At 46.1% G+C, this 20,570-nt stretch overlaps 6 protein-coding genes across 6 annotated transcripts; 4 read left to right on the forward strand and 2 right to left on the reverse strand.

The window, feature by feature from the left end:
* Positions 1-863: 863 nt before the first annotated feature.
* HD556DRAFT_1481345 (major facilitator superfamily domain-containing protein) lies at positions 864-2,645 on the reverse strand (the record flags this gene model as incomplete). The annotated part of the gene is made up of 7 exons (XM_041308632.1): positions 864-1,133; positions 1,182-1,698; positions 1,741-1,900; positions 1,950-2,084; positions 2,145-2,305; positions 2,362-2,427; positions 2,484-2,645. Coding segments are annotated over 7 exons (1,449 nt in total), but the record flags the coding sequence as incomplete, so codon positions are not given.
* A 509-nt stretch (positions 2,646-3,154) lies between these two features.
* Positions 3,155-3,906, forward strand: HD556DRAFT_1214764 (uncharacterized protein; the record flags this gene model as incomplete). Its single annotated transcript, XM_041296654.1, has 3 exons — positions 3,155-3,310; positions 3,347-3,779; positions 3,845-3,906. Coding segments are annotated over 3 exons (651 nt in total), but the record flags the coding sequence as incomplete, so codon positions are not given.
* Positions 3,907-4,648: 742 nt separating this feature from the next.
* HD556DRAFT_1271796 (uncharacterized protein) lies at positions 4,649-5,663 on the forward strand (the record flags this gene model as incomplete). Its single annotated transcript, XM_041299184.1, has 2 exons — positions 4,649-4,740; positions 4,794-5,663. The coding sequence occupies exon 2, from the start codon at positions 4,854-4,856 to the stop codon at positions 5,661-5,663; it is 810 nt and encodes a 269-aa protein (XP_041159277.1). The 5' UTR covers positions 4,649-4,740; positions 4,794-4,853.
* A 709-nt stretch (positions 5,664-6,372) lies between these two features.
* Positions 6,373-9,822, reverse strand: HD556DRAFT_1293433 (uncharacterized protein). The gene is made up of 11 exons (XM_041299402.1): positions 9,433-9,822; positions 9,273-9,375; positions 8,587-9,223; positions 8,309-8,515; positions 8,111-8,252; positions 7,778-8,059; positions 7,529-7,725; positions 7,275-7,474; positions 7,081-7,206; positions 6,873-7,028; positions 6,373-6,822 (listed from the first exon to the last, which is right to left on the reverse strand). Exons 1-11 carry the CDS (start codon positions 9,632-9,634, stop codon positions 6,573-6,575), a joined length of 2,502 nt encoding a protein of 833 aa, XP_041159278.1. The 5' UTR covers positions 9,635-9,822; the 3' UTR covers positions 6,373-6,572.
* A 749-nt stretch (positions 9,823-10,571) lies between these two features.
* Positions 10,572-13,531, forward strand: HD556DRAFT_1432574 (uncharacterized protein; the record flags this gene model as incomplete). The annotated part of the gene is made up of 9 exons (XM_041305136.1): positions 10,572-10,699; positions 10,935-11,172; positions 11,220-11,794; positions 11,844-12,129; positions 12,187-12,422; positions 12,472-12,483; positions 12,565-12,769; positions 12,881-13,127; positions 13,191-13,531. The coding sequence occupies 9 exons, from the start codon at positions 10,572-10,574 to the stop codon at positions 13,529-13,531; spliced, it is 2,268 nt and encodes a 755-aa protein (XP_041159279.1).
* A 1,660-nt stretch (positions 13,532-15,191) lies between these two features.
* On the forward strand, positions 15,192-16,685 carry HD556DRAFT_1238935 (uncharacterized protein; the record flags this gene model as incomplete). The annotated part of the gene is made up of 4 exons (XM_041298005.1): positions 15,192-15,447; positions 15,504-15,721; positions 15,782-15,971; positions 16,147-16,685. Coding segments are annotated over 4 exons (1,203 nt in total), but the record flags the coding sequence as incomplete, so codon positions are not given.
* Positions 16,686-20,570: the final 3,885 nt, after the last annotated feature.

Below are 20,570 nucleotides of genomic sequence, written 5' to 3' on the forward strand. Positions count from 1 at the left end.
TCGGTGGGTGAATATATTAAAGATAATGGGGTTGTAGGAGCTCTTTATATCTCTATCACAACCTCACCTCCCACCCATGTCAGGTGTGCAAATCAATAAGACTTATCCTGACTTATCATCCTTAGCCAGAGTTATTACACGTGGTCGTGCAACTTGTGACCGCACGCGCGCCGGCCTCCTCCCACCCAATTTAGTTCACGCTACCACCGCCGGTGCTGTCACTGCGATAACAGGATGCTCCCATCAACGTATGGTACGGACTATCATGTGTTCCTCTCGCTAAGTTGCTTTGCTGATTCACTCCCTGTCACACATTGTCTTCCTGGAAAAAAATAGAAAGACAGTCCGCGTTTGCTATCCGAGTTTGGAGCGACGAATGTGGTGTCGAAGTCAGACACCACATTCCTCGCTCCCTAAACATGCTTTCAATTTCTTCACGAATCTTGTTTTGAGTTTGGAGGCAAAGCTAACATCACAGTTCTAGTTGAATATGACTACATTCCTCGTCCATCAAGACCAAAATGGTATTCAGAACGGGGGAACTTGGAAGTGTCTGATTACTATATCGGGTAAATGTGGCTGCCTATCAATTTCGAGGGCTGGTTCGATACCAAGATGCTATTTGATAAATAAACCTTACCAGACTTCGATGCGCCTAGAAACAACAGGTGCGAATACTTATATCTACCCCCTCGGGGAGACTACCCTGGGATGCTCTTCGGTCAATAAGATAAAACCTTTCGTGCTTAAAAACACTCGAACTCTGGATGTTTTGAAGCAAAACATGAGACTCCCGGTGCGCCAGGAGACGAACTGCCTGATGAAATGCTGCGAAGGCTAACAAGTTCAAATTGACACAACAAATAAGACTCGCTTCGCTCTAAGCTAGTTAGTCCACATAGTGCGAGGTAACAAGATACCGACGCCCATCGCCATGCACACCATACCTACCATTACAAAATACACCAGATTCCCTCCAAGATACTGTCTCTCAATGCTAATTGAGAATGCGGAGTTGGCTGCAGCCGGTCCAACAGCGCGCATGATAGAAACGATCACTTGTGCGAACCCGTTTGTCGCACCCACGGACGCTCGGTTAGGGGAAGCCGCAGCGATATACATAAAAGATATGCCTTCCGTAACACATCAGAAATATCAGTGAGAGAATGACGATGACAAACCGTATGCAAAATTCGTGCAGCCCATCAAAACAATCTGTAGGACCACCAAATACCATGTACTCTGAACAATACCACTAGATCTCGCCAGCGCATTCAAGGTCGGGAGGAGAGCAACCATAGGCAGGGCGCATGTTACAGCGAACAGCCAAAGTTTTTTCGCACCCATGATATTATAAAGCCTGGCAAAGGCCAATGGCTGCATTGCGCCATTTAATATTCCCTGGAGCGCCAAGACAGTTCCAATGGTTGGAGTATCGAGCCCTAGACCACCCAGCGATATGGGAGTGGCATAGAACACGGGTTGTACAGTGCGAAATGCGATATCAACAAGGGCAATCCCGGCGTAACTCCCGGTTGCAATGAGTACGCGACGAACGAAAAGAGCTCGAATGGGGACAGGCTTGTCGCTGATCGGAGATGATACTGGCAGGGGTTCTAGAGTCGGTGAAGGGAAAATCTTGCGCTTTTTCCAAGGTAGGAGTTGGTTAATGTTTATTCGAGGAGTTGTGGTCTGCGACTAATATGAAGATTCATCTTGTCATACAATGAGATAACATACCTCCTTCAAGTAAAGAAAAGCGACAATCCATGTCAACGCTGATACTGTGGCAGGGACTGCGCATGGCAAGAAATATGGATATTTCTTCAGAAATGCAGAATCCCCGAAGATATTAGGGAACCTATCCGCAGGCCGCGCAAGTTCTCCGCCAATGAGTGGCCTGTAGTTGTTTCAGTATATCTAGAAAACGAAAATTTGGCGGGACACACCCAAGTGTGCTACCGCTGGACCAGGCAAGAGGGAGGAATGCCCATGCGCGGGCCATATTAGTCGAATCTGTCATTTCAGCCGTCATGCTCTTCATAACACCAATGTTTCCATTGAGTGCGCCGTTCAGGCAACGACTGTTACAATAAGATGTGAACTCTGACTCAAAAAGAAAACAACACAGAAACAGAACAGACCTTATCACCAAGCTCCAGAATGTCTTGGACAAACCGAAGCAAAACATCGAGAGGGAGAGTCCAAACAGTCCAATTAGCAGGACAGGTTTGCGACCGATATAGTCAGAGAGACGACTCCAGTGGAAAATGGTGAGCGCTTCTGTCGCAAAGAATAGCGAGTGCTAGATCATAACGCCGAGATTACCACAATGAAAACGCTCTCTACTTGTCCACTTACCAACAACCCAACATAAAACGAAACGAGCGCTTCATCTCCGTGGGTGATTCCAATGTCACGAATAAGCTACATCAATCAAGTTGTAACTTTATTTATTTAAATCTTCAATGATAAACGCTGACCTGCGGCGCAAAAGGTGAGATAACTTGGGATGTCATTGGCTCTGCAATTTGCAACACCAGGAGCATTGAAAACTGGCGCCATGGTAGAGGTGTCTGTGGTTTCTTCGCCGGTGTACTATTTCCCTCCGATTGGAGTAAAGGCGTTTCCTCGTCCAGCTGTTGAGACGTAGGATCAGGAGACATGAAATGATAATTGCAGAAGTATGGGAGACGATGCGATGATTGATCAAGGGAGCGATTTCATTGTGGACGGCGCCGCGGCGCGGGTTGGGTGATTTAACCATTATGATGATCTAAGGGTGAATACTATGATCACCGGGCTGTCAAGGATGTGGTCCGCGCTTAACCGTTACGATTAGACTCGTGACCAGTCGGAGAACAAACGGACACAAACCTTAATGTGCGCTTTGGAGTCACCCATACTAGCCAGCGAGCGTCAAGTCAGTATACAATAAAATTTGATCTGGCAGTAGTACGTGGCCCATCGGATCGACCTCGTCCATTAGTCCCTCCTGTAACGCGACTGAGTAAGTGAACGAGATTCCTTCATTGCAAAGTTTATCAACTGCCCCCAGCGATTGGGACACACCATCTTGAATACAGGTTTCCCTCAATGCATTCTACGAATAGCGTTTCCTTTTTATATTTGGCTATGTTAGACGCGTCTACATCTCGATGACTGTCCTTGCTTCGAGGATGCCACCGTGTTTGTCTCTGTCCTCCTTGGCATTGCACTATCCCGGTGGCACAACGCGTGTTCTGGTGTTGACGAGCGCTTCTTGAGTTCCGTGATGCCCGGACCTCAAGGGACCGTGTGGTACAGTTTCGTGGTGGACTCTAGCTTGCGCCAAAGTCACTATCAGTCCGTCTCTGTTACTTCTGCATCTTGTTTTCATTCTTGCTCACATGTCTCTACAGGCATCCTTGTAATTTTTGTATGGCGAATTTTGGCCAAATCGCTCCTGCACCTCGTTCTTCATCCTCTTTTCCGCCTTCTTGCATCCTCCTTCGACCTGCCACACCGACGCTTCCACATCCCTGCGACAGATTACCAACACATGCCAGTTGAAAGCAGTTTGCGCCCGATTCCGAGTGTTATCGACCTTCCTGGCGTCCTAGAGGTCTGCGCAATCAGGGAGAGGTCTGCGTTAGGAAGAACAAGTGAGGTCAAGCGAAGAGGTGCAAAGTCGAATAACGATTCACTGTCAGCCAATGGAGAAAATTACAGCGGATCCGAGCTCGAGAACAGCAACGGGTCATATCAATGCAAGGAAGTCAAGCACTACGATGCTGACGGTGAGTGCATCGTCTGTCTCTTTGATAGATGTCCAAGTCTGAGACCAATTCCTATCCTTCTTCAGTATTGACCAAGGTAGTGGTCTATGCTGGAATGGCAATCTTGGCTGCTGAAGGTTTGCCCGTCACATTGCCCTTTTGGGCTGGGGCGTCAAGCCATGTTGATAGCTTTACTGGCGTTGAATAACGTATGTAGTAACTAAGTCATTTCTTGACACGTTAATTTAATACCCCGGGACAGTTCTTGATTTTATGCGTGATTACCTCTGGGCAAAGTGACGTGTGGGGCAGATGAAAGCTAAATTGGTACTTCAGAAAGGAATGACTGTCCTCTCTGGCTATGAGAGATTAAAATCAGCGACTCGGACATGTACACGTTGCCTGTTAGCGAAAGGAATATGCAGTATTGCATCTACTCAAGGGATTTTCATTGCGGCATTGATTCTCTCCTTGAGAACAGAGTCGTTGGTTCGGGTATTGGCTTGGACGGTGTTCCGACTTTTGTGATGGCTCTGCGTCCACCGGATCAATCATGTTATTTTCCCTCATGAACAATCGGACCTTGATACCGTGCTACCCGGCAATTCTGTATGCAGTCGATGGAGCTCTTCCGCAATGTCCTCACGTAGGGTGTTTAGGTCGAAATCAAAGTTGAGGTGGGGTCAAGGCTGCCGCGCGCCTCCTGTGCTTCCGATTATTCGCCTCCTCGTTTTCGTGCATCACCCAGTCCATCGCCTTTACAAACGGCTCAAGACATGACACCACATCAGAATAGACCCAGCTTTCCAATAGCTATCATAGCTATAGCCTATACTAGTTGACGACGACTAAGAACCGTGCGAACAAAACACGGGCAGCGATAGGAAGCCTCATTGATCACTGCTAGTACTTACTGTCATAGCGGAAATTGAGTATCTGTGGCATCATCAAAAGTGTGGACTCTCTTGTTTGCAACTCTCAGGTAAACACAAAACACTGTCTTAGGTGAGAGAGCTTCACTTATTACTGTCATAGTGTTCTAAATATTTATCTGCTCTCTCTCCTATTCGGCTACAAGGCGGAATCATTGATCAAATGGCTAACCTCATCCGGTCTGCGAGGTCGAGTAGTGACTGGACCCTCTATGATCTCCTCGCATACAATATCACTGTCGTGCCTCTGGCGCCTGAACAGTTTTTTCCTCAAAACCCTGGACCACTCTTGGAGGCTTTAGATCCATCACTCCTTAATTCCAGTCTTGATGACAATAATTTCTCAGACCCCAACATCTCAGACGCCATTTTCGAATATCTAGGCTATCTTGGTCTGGCTACCGATCCCACGCAGGAATGTTCCATGGACACATTTGCTCGGGAAACTCTCCATATACTTGGCTTCAATAAACGCTTACTCCTCACCATGCACCATAGTATCCCACTATTTATATGCGGCAATGTCCACCAAGTTGCACAAACAGATGTGTGTCTGCTTGATCTGCAGTCGACAGTCTTGCTTGTTTTGCAAGGAGACAAATCAGCATTCAACGAATGCGAACCTGAACCAGGAGTCATCGCAGGAGCAATTGCTGCGTATCAAAACAACAATCAGAGGCGGCTCCTCAGAGCACTTCCCCCCCTTGATGCCATGACTATTCCATGCATCACTATGGTTGGAACTCGACCCACCTTCTATCTCGTCCCTGTCACCAAAGCACTCAGCACTGCAGTTGAGACTGGCCAGTACCCTGAAACTCAAACAACGGTCATGCAGTGTGTCACCAGTTTAAGGGACAACCATAGTCTCAGCGAAGGCATGGAGACACCGGAGTACAGGCGCATCGCTTTTGAGCGTTTTCTCGCCTTCAAAGCCCTTGCAAAGGAACATTGGCAGACATTCATTGTCTGACTGACATTGTGCGTGTCTCTAAAAATACTTCCATCCAAGAGTCCTCCAGCTTTCCGTGATTCTACTGTAATAATTAGTCTCTTGATCTGACTGGGTATACTAGTACTGGCTAGGATGCTCTTGCAGCAACAATAGTTCATGACAATTCCAACTTGAGGCCATTCTCGCAACACTAGATGACTGTGACCGTGGTTATAGCTGGTACAGGAAGACCCTCCGTCTCATCATTCCTATTCTACTTCGTCCAACGTCTGAGCACTATGAGCACAATTTCACCACTTAAACATCTCCAGAACATGCAGGTGTGTTAGGTACTCGGTGTAGGGATTGATGTAGGTGATTCCATGGAGTGATTATGATCAGTTTCGGCCAGCATCAAGAGGTCTACATCACGTTCAGACCATCCTTGAGACATCCTGGATTCTGGAATGCTTCTGAGTCGAGGAGAGCTTTGCAACCACTAACACAGTGAAAGAAGTTGATGTGACGAGCAACGATAGCAGACTTATCTAAGCAGTGTCTAAGGGTTTTCTGTCATGTGACGACTCCAAAGCGACTGTCCAAACCCACATTAATTAATACCAGTCCGTCTATCGATCGACGGTCCTCCTCATAGAAACTGGTCACGAAAAGTGATACTGAAAGCTCGTGTTTCAGTACCGCGGACAGTATTTATATAGATTACCATATCTGCCATGTAGGATGCACTTCGTCGAGGCAGGACCGAGCGTATTTGCTTTTTACAGGAGATAGCGCCTAGTATCTCAGTCTGCTTGATATCTGTTACAAGCTTCGGAATTACTCCCTCCCCGAATCTCAATAAAATTGTTGTTTTGTCTGCATGAAATGTTCAAGTTCCCGCAAACCCGGGTTGTGAAAGTAAATTACCAGGCTTCAGATCTTATGGTCTTAGCTAATATCCACGTGTGCCGCGTCAATCACCTCCGGCTCCTCCCCCTCAATATCAGCAATATCAATAAAACTCTGCTCAATCGCGCGTGCATACACGCCCATTTTCCACATGTCCCCTATCTTGATGTTAGCATGGTCGAATGCAAATGCAACGACGGGGTCGCCAGCCTGACGCTCAGATACAGAAGGTGGCATCTTGGGGTAGCGGGCCGAGAAGTGTGTAAGGAGGATGTTTTGTGCGTTCATACTGTTTACAAGTTGAACAAAAGTCTGTGATTGTATTGCATGGAAACGCACCTCTTGCCTATGTCGATTGCCTGCCCAAAGGTGCTGTGCATCTTGGCGCGTGCCATTTCAACTTGATCGTTGGCCATGGTAGCCTCATGGATCAGCAGAGTGGCTCCAGCACCTGCCTGCACGAGCTTTTGGGTTGGCACTGTATCACCTGAGAACCTGAGAATGCGCTGTAAATAACATAACAGGAGAATAAAAAGCGACGCCGTACACAACAGACCACCCATCCAGATGCTTGACAATTAACCCATGACACCTCGCGCGATGTTCCACATCGACGGTATTTATTTTCTGCAATCCAAGCGTCTTGCACAACGCTCCTGCTGCAAGCCTTGATCTTTACGATAAGAAAAGAACAATAAGCGTCAATGTATGAGAAGGCTAAGAGCTCAAACTGGCACTCACCCCTTTTGATCTTGATCACCGTAATTCCACCCACCCCGTCCCTTGTTGCGCCAATGAATCTCATCACTCAGGATAGGTACCACACGGGCCCGAGCATCCTCCGAAAACCCAAGCTCCTCAAGCGCATTGTAATCCCGAAGATAGAGGAATACCATGCGATTGCTGATGAGGTAGAGTGGTTCTTCCGGGGGCGGGTCAAGCTTCTCCACATATGAACACCAGGAGATCATCAGGGTATGAGCGGGGATACGCACCTGCTGTCTCATTGCCAAGATCTTTGCGAGACCAATGTGGTGGTCACCGTGAATGTGACTTATGAAGATACACTTCAGGGCCCTCAAAACGTTCCACACAGCAACTCCATAGTTCCGAGAGAGTTGTCCCCATGTACCCTCTCCTGCATCCAGGAGGATATACCCTGCTCCCGGGATACACAGGAGTGTACCAGAAACTACACAAATGATTCAGTTGGGTTTCTGGGGTGAAAACGGAAAAGGACAAACCATTTCGGTACTTGCTAGGTATAGCACTGCCTGTTCCGAGCGTGACCACCATGACATCCTTACCTATAACATCAGGTACTGCAGCCTCGTCGACGCGCGCTCGTGCCTCGGAAAATTGTGTTCTGGCAGCGTCAGAGAGTGATGAGAGCTCGCCAGACAATACGGCGGGGTGAAAGAGATCATTCGCTTCTGCCTCAGGGTCTCGTAGTGGTGGCCGTGGCGGACGGATGTCGATGACAGTATGCGCACGCATGCAGTCGGTATTGGACGGAAGATTCGCGGCTACCACATCTTAAAGTTAAATGACATGGATTAGGAATTGGACTAACGCACTGTCCATAGTTTTCTTAGCCTCTAGAGAATATTTGGGCACAGGGAAGATGTCGCTATCCAGGTGGTTGAGCCTCAGCTGGTTGAACGCCGCACTAGTAAATGTGATCGGATCTGATACATGATCTCTAGACGCAACGATATGCTGCTCTCAATCGCGTCAGAACAGCGCAGTGCACGCCCAGAACAAGAGGCACTCACGTGTACATCGTCATCGAACCTCTTCATGAACGCCTTATACCGCTCATGCTCAAATACATCATTGCCACAAAGATGAAAGACAACTCTCAGTGAGTGATTTTTCTTTTCCGGCCCCTTGCCCCAGTATTTTGAGAACGCGCCACTCTCAAAACCCTTTACAAGAGAAGGTATATGTGCAGTGCTGGGCGTGTCCAGTATCAAGACGACCTATAATTCGATCAGCCAACTGTGTCCCAAATCGAGAGCGAATGGTTAGAAAACGTGGAAAATGAACATACCCCGGGATTCTCACTAGCACCTACAACATCACTCGGTCCAACACTTCTCTCCACTCCATCTTTGCCAACTACAGTGACCGTCTCCCCCCTTGCAACTCGTGCACGTAACGGCCCAGCACTTAGGCCCAGCGCCTCCGCGCGCTTGACATCAAACTTTCCCCGAACCCGCGGACCAACCACCGCATATGCGAGCGTTGCACGTAGATTGCATGCAGGTAATGAAGGTAAGGGGCGGTTGAAGCCTGACGGCTGGGAGACATGTTCGACTTTCGCGGACGAAATGACGGGTTTGGCGGCAGACCCAGGAAACATTGCGCGCACAATGTGACGAAGCCATTCCTGTGCCATGTCGCCGACGAGCGTGGTAGGGTCGAAGTCAGGGTGAGATATGACTTCATGTAGCGGTGGTGCAGCAGGGGAAGACGAACGCTTCCTCTTTCCCGATCTCCTGTTAACGGCACTAGTTTCAGAGTGTGGCATTATGACCGATTCAGAGGATTCCAGTGAATGGATCTCAGTAGAAACTGGTAATGCGAACACAGAAATATTATCGTCCTTGTAGATGGGTATATCGTCATGTAATTCATCCGGGGGGCGGGAAGTAGGTATTTCGATCGGATTCACGGACATGTTTTCCCTATGCTGATAGCATTAAGATGAACTATTGAAGATCAGAAAATAAGTACCTGAATGTGTATTTACGCATAACTGCCATGAAGTGCAACAGCCCAGCTGGCCCGGCAATATTGAGGCTGGTAAGACCCGAGTCCGCAAAAGTCATCAATAAACCTGTCGAAAACACGATCAACAGTTGACACGCTTGCACATGATCAGGATCACACTCACCTGGAAGGCCGCTCGCTCGCTGGGTGCCTATAGAAGTCAAGAACACACCTCTAGTCTTCTTCCAGTTCCTCCTGCTCTGGAGAAACGCACGGGTAGTATTCTCACCGACATTAAAGATGTACTTGGCAGAGTCAAAGGCGATGACAACAGTAGGCTCTGTATCTGAGGATACAGCGCTGAGGACTGACGCATTCCAGGACATGGGCACTGACAATGACGAAGATCGTGAAAAGAATCGTGCTGAAGAATAGTGAAGAGAATGAGTGATGCGGGATAGTATATACAGGTTACGACGACATTGCCAGATAGCCAGACTGAATGAAACCTAGAAGATGTAATTATACTAGGTTTTTTAATAAGTAGATGACTCGCTCGCACCGTGATCACTGAAAACCGGATAACCCGGTATGACAATATTTACCTTATAAGGCACCTCAACCTCACATAATCCATACCTAATTAGGCTGCCATATACCCCCGGGTGTGGCAAGCTAAGTAGGCACGAATGCACCAAGTGCCTACACTGCCAGTAAATAGCTGAATAATGTTGAATATCTATACTTCGGCAAAACACATGTATTGTGCCTCTCCCGTACGCAACCAATGATTCCCAATTTAGAAGCTTATGCGCTCACTGCTCAGGAACGTCCGCACCTCTTGCACTCGCTGTTGTCAACGACGAGCTCGCTTCTACCACCCACTTATACACCAATCTTCACATAGCTTCTCATTGTCTTTGTCCCTTCGTCTATCTCTTATTCACTGCTAGTAGGCTTTCATCAACGTGTGATTATGTGTTTCTCATTGTTATTCACCACATTGAAGGCGTGTGCCCTCCTCAAACACTTACACCTTCCTCAACCTTCTTACCACTCACCATCCATGCCAGCAACATGCAACAAACGAAAGGGAGTCTCCCGCCAAGTCCACATTACCAGTGTCACAAGTGATAGGCAGCAGCACAGTACCACACTTGGGCTACAGGCAGTAGCACGCGAACATCTCGCTGGGCAGGCACGTTACCACCTCAATATTTCAGGTAGGTCTTTTCAGGTACTGTACAATCTTTATTGCTTATTGTTCATTCTGTAGGCCTCAGTAGTGATTCACTCGATGTTCTCGGAGAGATACGATCTGACATGGACTCAGAGGACATGACCCTCATGCAAGATGGACAAGACGATGGACTAGTAGGGGAGTGGGAGACTGAGCCTTCAGATGCCAGTGAAACAATTACCAGCACCATCCGCAATTATGTGGAGACACCGTCAGTATTCCTTCCCTCACAAGTAAATTTTCTTTGATTTTTAGCATTAGGTGGAACCAGCGCATTCATAAAGACAATCGGACGTGGCGACAGTGTTTAGACCACTTGCATGCCAACTGGAAGCCCCTCCTGGTGCCACTCACAGACACTTATCTACACTGGAAGGTAACATGCTCCGATCAGCCCCAGCCTGTACCCACCAACAATTGCCCTTCCATTCCCTCCGATTCTACAGCTTCACTATTGCTATCGTTGATGTTTTTACACTACAAACAAGCACTTTTATTCATTGTGACACCAATAGTCTGTCTCCTGCAATCGACCTTATCCGTGCTGGCTTTCTCAGTCATGTACCAGTGTCACCCTCAGTAGCCATCTCACTTCGTACTCTGGAGCATTTTCGCCTCCTCCGTCTCCGCAAACCTTCATTTAGTGTCGAGGCCTATGTCAAGGTGATTTGTGATTCATACAAGGTACTACTCTTGTCTACTCTGCGGTTTGTATCACTAACTGGCATTAGGTACCTTATAAATGTCGCTGGCATACTGTACTAGCCGATGCTTTTGATATGTACTTGGCCATACTTCAGCAGGTTGAGCAGAGAGTTAACACTGCCCTCGGTTGCAGTACCTCCAGCTGGCGCATACTCAACTCATGCCCTCCCTGCACCTATGAGCTGGAGGATGAGCCCTCATTACCATTCACTCGCATGTATGTCCTGGATGGCGGGAACTCAGCCAAACACATGGCAGGGCTAGGAGGACGTGAGCGAGGAGACACGCGAACATACACTGAGAGCGACTACATCCTCCCACGTGACTTTGTTGATAGCTTTGCCAACGAAGTTCGACCACATCATTCACAGGCTGCAGACCCAGTTGCGGGTGTTTCCAATATCAAAGAAGAAGAGGACACACACCACGAAGATCTCATGATGCAGGTCATGTCATCCGACTGTAGCAAAAACTGGAAAGCAGCTGCTGATGAAGAGAAGAAACACATGTGGTCTGTCTTTGATGAAACGGGGATTTTTGTTTCCACTTGTCACCATGGCCTTTTGTTATGGGTGACAGACATGGTCAGCAGTGGCGAACTGTAAGATCTCTTGTATCTACGACATATTTCATGTCTAACAACTTGACAGTGCGAAATACCCTCTTGCGATCATATCCAATGTTATCGATGTTCTCAGTGAGCGCACTCTGGGGGCATATGATATAGGCTGTGGGTTTCAATCAACCATCCGTGCAAGCCGCCTGGGTGATGCATTCGAGAGGCAAAAGTGCCGTATGTGCGTTGATGCGTTCCACGGTTATGCACACAACTACCTATGTCAAACGAAGAACCATCCCAACGGAATTGTTGGTGCGGGCATTGAAGACTTCGGAACTATTGAACATTTTTTCAGTGCATCAAATGCTATTGCCCCTGTTATCTGATATGCCAGTTCATACCACTGTCATGTCTTTTTGGACCTTTTTTTCAAGCAATGGGATGAGGATAAGTACTTGAATCTCGGTACCATGATATACAACAACTATATTCTCTCAACGGAGTCAATTGCTCTTGACGAAGCAAAGCGATCACTCGACATTCAGGAGGGGGATCTGAAGACTTGGCGTCAGGAGGAGATCGAGTATTTCGCACATCTGGGCAAAGAGACTGAGTGGGACATTCACGTGATGACATATGTGGAACTCCTACTGAAGCTGAGAGACGCAGAGTACTTATTCTTTTTTCTCGTTCTGCCAAGTAACTAACTATTATCTTAGATCTCAAGCACAGTCTGCATCTGCATGATTTCTATCTACGACTCCAATGGATTATCAGTTCATATCTTCTACGGGCACACAGCCTTATTCCAGCGACATGACAGCCACAAGGAAACTCGAGACACAACGTCGGTACAGCGCAGAGCGTCTCGCTACAATACAACAAGATGTCGTTTCCATGGAAGTGAAGATGGGTATCACTAACTGGTGGCAGCCTTCGTCACCTGAGTATCAAGCAACCATGAAGTATACATCAAACTATCAGTATCAACGTGCATTGGACAATCTTCAGCGCTTAGTAGTTCAGTGGCTTTTCGAGCTTCAATGACTGAATATATCACAGACTGGTATGTGTCCTTCCGATGATTCTTTAGTTTGTAGTAGCTGATTGATATGATCAGCTTATAAGATGCACACCCACATATCTAAATCCCTTCAAACTCGGTGTCATGCTATCCAAAATGCTGTCAAGATGTATAATGCAGCTGCTGCTGCACTATCACCCCCTCATCCCCAGCTTGATTGGTCTAAGGTATCCCATTACAGCTTTCTTGAGGAGTTCAACCTCCTGCGAGATACACGACAAGACGTTCATGAGAAAATGTGGGCCAAACCTGCTATCCATGCAGTGATCCGACAATGGCTACGGATCAAACGTGCAAAGGAGGAGATAGAATGATGCAATGTGGAGATACGCCGTTTACACACCGCCATCATAGATGAAGACTCTCTATTTACCCAATGTCTCGCCTCGCTCGCAGCTGAACATGTTATTGAACATGTTGCTGTGTATGAATACTGCTCGCGTCGCCGTCTAATCAACATGCAAGTCCTTCACCGCATTTCAAAGATTCACTCGCTTCCAGGATTCTCCGGCTCAAATTCCGCAGGCATAAGGAAAGGATCCAGAGGGCATACTACAGAGGATATTGCTCTGTCTAGCAGTGACAAAGTCGAGCACGACGATGATGCTGCACCCGCTGTTGATGAAGTTGAGGAATTGACACAGGACATTGGTACCTTGATAGAATATCTCTCAGACTTAACACTTTATCATTGAATTAGTATAACATGTGGTTTTCATGTACATCCGCCTTCACAAATACTATGATTGCTTGGATTTTCTTTAAGTGAAGAGCACTTCAAAAATCACTCGATTAACACTGTAAGGCACTGAGTCAAAGTAAGAGACTGATGATGTGAGGGAAGGTGGAAGTAGAACGTAATGTTTTTGATGCAATTAGATGATTGATAATGCTGATGTGTGAACGCATTAGCATTATCGATCATCTGATTGCATCAAAAACATTGCATTCTACTTCCACCTTCCCTCACATCATCAGTCTCTTACTTTTGCAGCTCTATGAGTTCCAGCAAGCGGTGGGTAGTCTTTGGGGGTCAATCTCCAGGGATCTTTGACAAACAGTGGGTGGTATCACAAAGTTATCAATTCATGCCGTTAATCAACTCCTCCAGACCTTTCATTGCTCGCAGTGGATCCAACACTCACTACTTTCCCTTGGCCGTTCACTGTCAGAGCTCCACTCAAGCACAAAAGCTGTTTGCTCTTCACAGTCTCATACCATCCGTGCTGACACAAGAAGCTTTAGTCGTTGCACGCGCATTCATAGACTCTGATGCTGCACAAGGCGTGCTTCAGAAGTAACTTTGGGAAGGCAAACTTCAGGGCTTCTATGCAGTATTAAGGGGACACGAGATCAGTATCTACACAAAGTGGTGCATCCAATTATGTTTCAAAATAATGATAGATTGTAACTTCAACATCTGCTTCTAGGAAAGATTGCCACCAACTTGTGTCTGGATTTCACGGTCCGATGTTCAAGAAGCTCGAAACTTTTGCAGATGCTGTCGCTTGGATGATCATGAAAGGACAGTCTATTGATGGCAAACCCATTGGCAGCAAGAAAGGTATCATGAAAGAAAAGATCGTGGAGTTGCCTGCTGTCACTTCAGACATCAGTTCAATGTTGAGCAAATCCTCTGCACCATGTAAGTTTTTCCATCAGTTTCTACTCTACCACTTATCAATCAGTTCAAACAGCACTTGTTATCAATACCAGCACACCTCGACGAACACGTGCTTGGAGGACGCCGACAGACACTCGCCCACCTCTTGCTACATCCTCACAGGCGCCACATGCGCACCAGTCCTCACATGCACCACGGGTGTACCAGTATGTGCGGGAATTGAGCGGCATCCAATCAACACTCTATAGCCCACTTCCTGCTGATGATATACCCCTCCCATCTTTTGGTGATGTACCTGATAGTTATCTTGAGGCCCATGGTTATTCACATCGTACCCTCCTCTGTGTTCAGCATGCCCTGGATGTTAGTGTGTCTGGGCAACAGTTTGTTGATAATCTGTCAGGTAGAGGCCTTCCAATCACAGAGGCGCAGTGGTTGTGGTTTATCATCACTGGCGATAGCAACTTCTAACTCATGTACACTGTTTTTCTGCTATGATTTCTATGTTTCTAACATGTTTGTTTATCTCTAAAAGTCACGTGTGCCCGACGACGCTAACATCCGTAAGACTAGCCGAAAAAACTAGCCGACCACTCTTACCAGCAACCTCATTGCCCTTGACAATGGTGAAACAAATGAGCTCGAGCAAAGTCAGCCGTTATGCCCCAAAAATGCGAGCACTTATGACCGATAAACCTCGAGTACCTTGGCGTCGCCACGAAAAAGCATGATACAAGCGCACTGCGGCTGAAAAAGCAGTGCTGAAGGAAAAGAGGGAAGCTCATTGTGTTTCATACTCTAGCGCCCTCCAAGCTGCTCACAACATTGTCTTTCATGAGGCAGAGAAATTGCACACTCAATTTAGTGGGCATAGTGTCCAGTACTACTATGAGGAGATAATGCAGCACTCACGCATTGCCCAGTCATCTCGTGGTGTCAATCGATGGAACACATTTTGTCGACAGGAAGTCAAACAGATGAATGATGGTACGAGCGACTGCTACATTGAAAGTCCCACTCACTGATACACAATTTCCCTGTAGAACGAGCACCTGGCATTGCACCCTTGAAAGCGGCACAATGTGCTGGTGAAATTGCTGAGCGGTGGAATTCCATGTCAAAAAGTGAGCAGGAGGATGCCACTCAATCCGCTGTCAAGGATCTGGAAGATCACCGTGAAATGAAGAAGCTTGCTGTTCGAAATGTCCCCCTGGAAGCCTTTCACGATTGTCAAAAGTCAGTGGGGGCCATTGACTGTGAGGTATTTTGTTTCTGTTGCTTATCCAGGGATATGTGCTCTGACGCAAAATTCTATTGACAGGCTTGTGCCCTGAATGCCCGCACTGGGGTTGAGATCATTTTCATCGCAACACGCTCCACTGCTGACCACTTCAACCAACCACATGTATTTCAAACCTCGCATGCTACAGACTTTTTTGATGCGTGTTTCAAAGTTAGTGCTATGGACATTGCTCTAAGACTAGAGGTGTTTTCCATCGCTGGCATTCAAGGTAAGGCTTATGGGCTTCGTCTATGTGATGCAACTAACAATCAATATACAGGTGTGGCTAAAACCTACTTGCAAGAGACTCTCAACCTCAAGAAAACTACTGGGGAGCTAACTTTCAAGAAACTTCGTACATTTTTTAGTGGTTCTGGTGATGTATTTGTCTGAATTTTGAGAAGAACTGGCTACCGCTCCTGAGAGAGTTTCTCGCATGCATTATCACAACTTTGACCAACACATCACCATGAAGCATCACATCATTGTTGAAAACTGGCCGCTTGCCAAATTCTGCTGCCCTGGGGACCTCAATTCGCAGACTGAAATATCTGTCCTAAAGTCTGCATGGGACTCCGGTGCCACTAGATTTCGCAAGCTCACCGATGCTGAGTTCGATGAGTGGGAAGAGGAATGCTTTCAGGCTGCACTGCATGATGGGAACAGAGGAGCAAATGGAAATGGAAATGAGGGCGAGGAAGGAGAGCTCGAGAACACGATACCGACTGCAAGCATTCAGTCTTCCATCCCTTCGAATGATGATGGTTCATCTCCGACATCCTCTGCAACTCCAGACATTCAATCCCAGGTGGCTCCCTCTCGCAAGTGTACAGCGCCAATTGCGGCCATCAGTGTTGTAACCACGGCGAACGGAAATGCTATGCATGTGCCAAAGAAGGCTCGGAAGGAACGATCTGACAAGGGTGTCAAGCGCGGTCCTTGAAAGAGGAGGGATGCCCCAGCTAACGATGACACTGGTGACAACGAGCCCCAACTCAACACCATCTAGTGCTGTGCTGGAACACTCTCCAACTTTGCCTTGTTCATGTCCAGGTCTAATGTGCCTCACTTTGCCCTCATATTGTCTCTGTCCTCTAGATATACTATACCTTCGTTACTTGCTGTTTTGTCTAGCCCTTATATCTACAAGCAATGAATGATTTTCTTAAATTTTTGAGAGAGAAAACCAGCTTTTTTAGACATTATTTAGGTTTAGAAGTGAGTTTGTCGTTGACAACAGCGAGCGTGAGAGGTGCGGACGTTCCTGAGCAGTGAGCACATAAGCTTCTAAATTGGGAATCATTGGTTGCGTATGGGAGAGGCACAATACATGTGTTTTGCCGAAGTATAGATATTCAACATTATTCAGCTATTTACTGGCAGTGTAGGCACTTGGTGCATTCGTGCCTACTTAGCTTGCCACACCCGGGGGTATATGGCAGCCTAATTAGGTATGGATTATGTGAGGTTGAGGTGTTATAAGGTTGGCAAAATCTGTGTTGTCCTTATATGCCCATGTATTGGCCTACTTATCAAGCATCATATTCCTGATCTATGAGCTTGTTTGTCGTGTTCGACACATTAATCTAACAGTATGTCGAATTCTAAGCTGGTGGTCTAGTTTTTGCATTTATGCGTAAAAATTGCTCAATACTATATAGCAATGCAGAATGATAGGAAGACGTCGATGCTGTAGGCATACACTCAACATATATGGCGCTGGATCTATTCAAAAATTCTAGACACACAAAACTCACACGCACCACTGTGAGTCGCACTCGTCCTCCATGGCTTCGCTACATTTGCTCGTCAATATTTTCTGATTCAACAATCGCAGGCATCATCTCAAGACGCGGTCAGTGCCATCCTTCTTCGCTTCTGAGGTCCTAATATGTCTTACTCGACATCAAGCTGACTTCTCGAACAGGTACTGCCGGTCTGTCAAAAGCTCGAAGGGATGTGGTGCTTGGAATGAGCTGTGACATTTTACTGGAGGTTGATGATGTTGAATGCGGCCAAGGGATTGTAGGTACCTTTCTCTAAGCTGCAGAGGTGCGTGTAATATATATTGTGCATTTTTATGCTGCTGACTACCTCATTTCCATAGACACCCAAGATATAAACTTACCTCTCCTTCATCTCCTTCTCGCCCTCTTCCACTCCTCTCATTCTGGCGCCTTCCGGTGTGGTTCACATATGTTCGAGCCACGTCAGCATTTGCTGACATGCGCTGGGCATGTGCGCTAAGCACTGGCAGTTGTTGGGATCGGGCAGTAGTGAATGGTGGTCTGTATGATCCCTCAATCCCACTTGAAACCTATCCTGCATTTGGCCTTTCTTCAAAGTCAACATTGGCCATTTGTCCTCAACTGATGCTCGAAACTGCCGCTGATATCCGAGTCGGATCTCTGTTGGTTTTAGCTGTCTGCAACTGACACCGAAGCTCGCAGCCTCACCCGGCTCCTTCTCTTTTCTTATTCTGAAATAGTTTGACCACTGGATCTCAGAACGAATGAGGTACAACTCCCTTGGGAAGGGTCAAGACCTCAGTCACCACCGGCCGAGCATATCTTCCGGTCATTGATAAGTAAGGATCTGACTCAGACTTTATTTACAATCCCCACTATCGCCTACTCTGCCTCCAATCACCCATTAACACTACTTCATGCAAGTTTCTCGACAGGGCGCCATCCAGAAAGTCGCACTGTCACCTACATGGTTTGGCAACAGGATATGTCATGTCGTGGTCTATGTTTCTGTCTAAGGATGACTGGTCTTCGATGATATGCCATGGCTGAACTCAATCTCATATTTGGATTCGATCCCTGCGACCAACTTCTATTCCATGGCCAAAAACTTGATTATATGGCTGAACTCGATCCTGTTACATCCTATGGTACCACGAGTTCGATTATATACCACCAAACTCGATCCTATACCAGCACCACTGAGCTTGATTGTACACTGGCACCACCAAACTCAATCAACCACTTGCGCCATGCAAATCCCTGCATAAGGAAACAATAGTGTCGAGTTGCCGCGACACCTTGCTTTCATTGGACTTCAAGGCACTAGCGATATCTGTTGTGGTTCAACCCATCTGTTATTGTTCCTGCAGATGGTGTTGATGATGAGATTAGGGTAGAGAATTGGCGAGGCATTGATAAACTACATGTATTGTACCGAGTGTCTCTGTATAATCCTATACAACCCAATGTGAAATACCATGATGCCAATGAAGCAATTGTCAATATGATGATACAGATGGCAAGAATTTCTATCTCTTTTGCTTATTGGACAGGAGAGCCTCTGTGCTAGAAATGCTAAATGAGAGACACTTTTTCAAACATGCTTCATGCAGCCAATGCCAAATGAAAACCATCTTGATAATTATTGGTCATAGGGGATAGTGTTCTACACATATATATATTGTTTTCAGCAATTAGCATGTTTATCAATCTGTTTGAGTTTTTACACAGCCAAATTCATTTGACTAATGCCGGACACAGGTAATCATGATAAAGATTGGTCGCAAGAGATAACAATATATTTCTATACAAGGCTATGGCTTCTGCATTGCCATATTTTATACGATTATAGACATTGTTGGGATTATAATGTGTATATAAGGGTTTATCATAGATCTTAGTTTTCAGTGATGACATCACAGTTATCCTAGCTAAACAGAAAATAATGTTTGAATGCTTACACAATGATTAATGAGTGCTTAGCATTCAAGACAACTCAGTCCACCATTAAAATCTTGAAATCTTGGCCAATTGTAAGTATAAAATATTGAGAACTGATTGTGCAGATGGATTAGGATAACTAGTTTACTCGGGCTATCAATCGCTTGGAAGGTGGCATGATATTCATGCAGCTACACTATCTCTAGTGTCCTGATGTCCATCAAGTAGCTAATAGAAGTCATATATTTAATCTCTGCAATAATATCATGATCCGACACTATTCTCTTTATCAGAAAACCTAGATTTGTCCTGATTTGTCTGGCATCTCTGATGAATCTGATTTCAGATGATTGCTCTGAGATCAGACACTGCACAGATAAATTAGTGCAATCAGCATAATCAGCATGCAGATATACAAACTCATTAGTCTTATAAGACATTCCAGACATCAGGTGAATAGGTGTGTCAGTGGTTCCAGATATAACAGAGAGCAGAGTCACAGGTCATACAGACTGTCAGAATAGTTAGACAATCAGACAATCAGAATCAGAGACATATTAGTTTCATCAGGCTTCAGACAGTCAGGTTAGTAAGTAATGTCAGACATGACAGTTTGGCAGATATATTAGGACTTTCAGTAATCAGGGTTGTCAGATATATAAAGCATCAGGTAATTAGGTATGTCAGTGATTCCAGGCATAACAGAGAGCAGAGTCATAGGTCATACAGACTGTCAGAATAGTTAGACAATAAGGCAATCAGAATCAGAGACATATTAGTTTCATCAGGCTTCAGACAGTCAGGTTAGTAAGTAATGTCAGACATGACAGTTTGGCAGATATATTAGGACTTTCAGTAATCAGGGTTGCCAGATAAATCTAGGCATCAGACAACCGAGTAGTACAGACTCATTAAGTAGCCTAAGATGAATCAGTGAGCAGACAATTAGGTATCTCAGAGAGATCAGTATTATCAGGCATCTCAGATCGACCAGGAGAGTTAATAATTTTCAGACAGTTCAGATCATATTAGATACTAAAACAAATCACTAGTTATATTACTTTGTTATTAGCCAATTCTATTGATCTCTTTCAACTTCTGTATTTGTGTATTACAAGTGACAATGAATTTTGTTTGGT

The sequence above is a fragment of the Suillus plorans genome (assembly GCF_016647745.1).
Source record: "Suillus plorans strain S12 chromosome Unknown HD556scaffold_35, whole genome shotgun sequence".
NCBI lineage: Eukaryota > Fungi > Basidiomycota > Agaricomycetes > Boletales > Suillaceae > Suillus > Suillus plorans.

What these genes read in the sequence shown, in the direction of transcription:
- HD556DRAFT_1293433 (XM_041299402.1), bottom strand. Translation starts at nt 9,634, where the DNA reads ATGTCCTGGAATGCGTCAGTCCTCAGCGCTGTATCCTCAGATACAGAG. An exon ending in GTGCTAGTGAGAATCCCGGG is followed by an intron (nt 8,516 to 8,586) that starts GTATGTTCATTT and finishes ATCGAATTATAG; the next exon opens with GTCGTCTTGATACTGGACAC. An exon ending in CTGGATGGGTGGTCTGTTGT is followed by an intron (nt 7,029 to 7,080) that starts GTACGGCGTCGC and finishes GCGCATTCTCAG; the next exon opens with GTTCTCAGGTGATACAGTGC.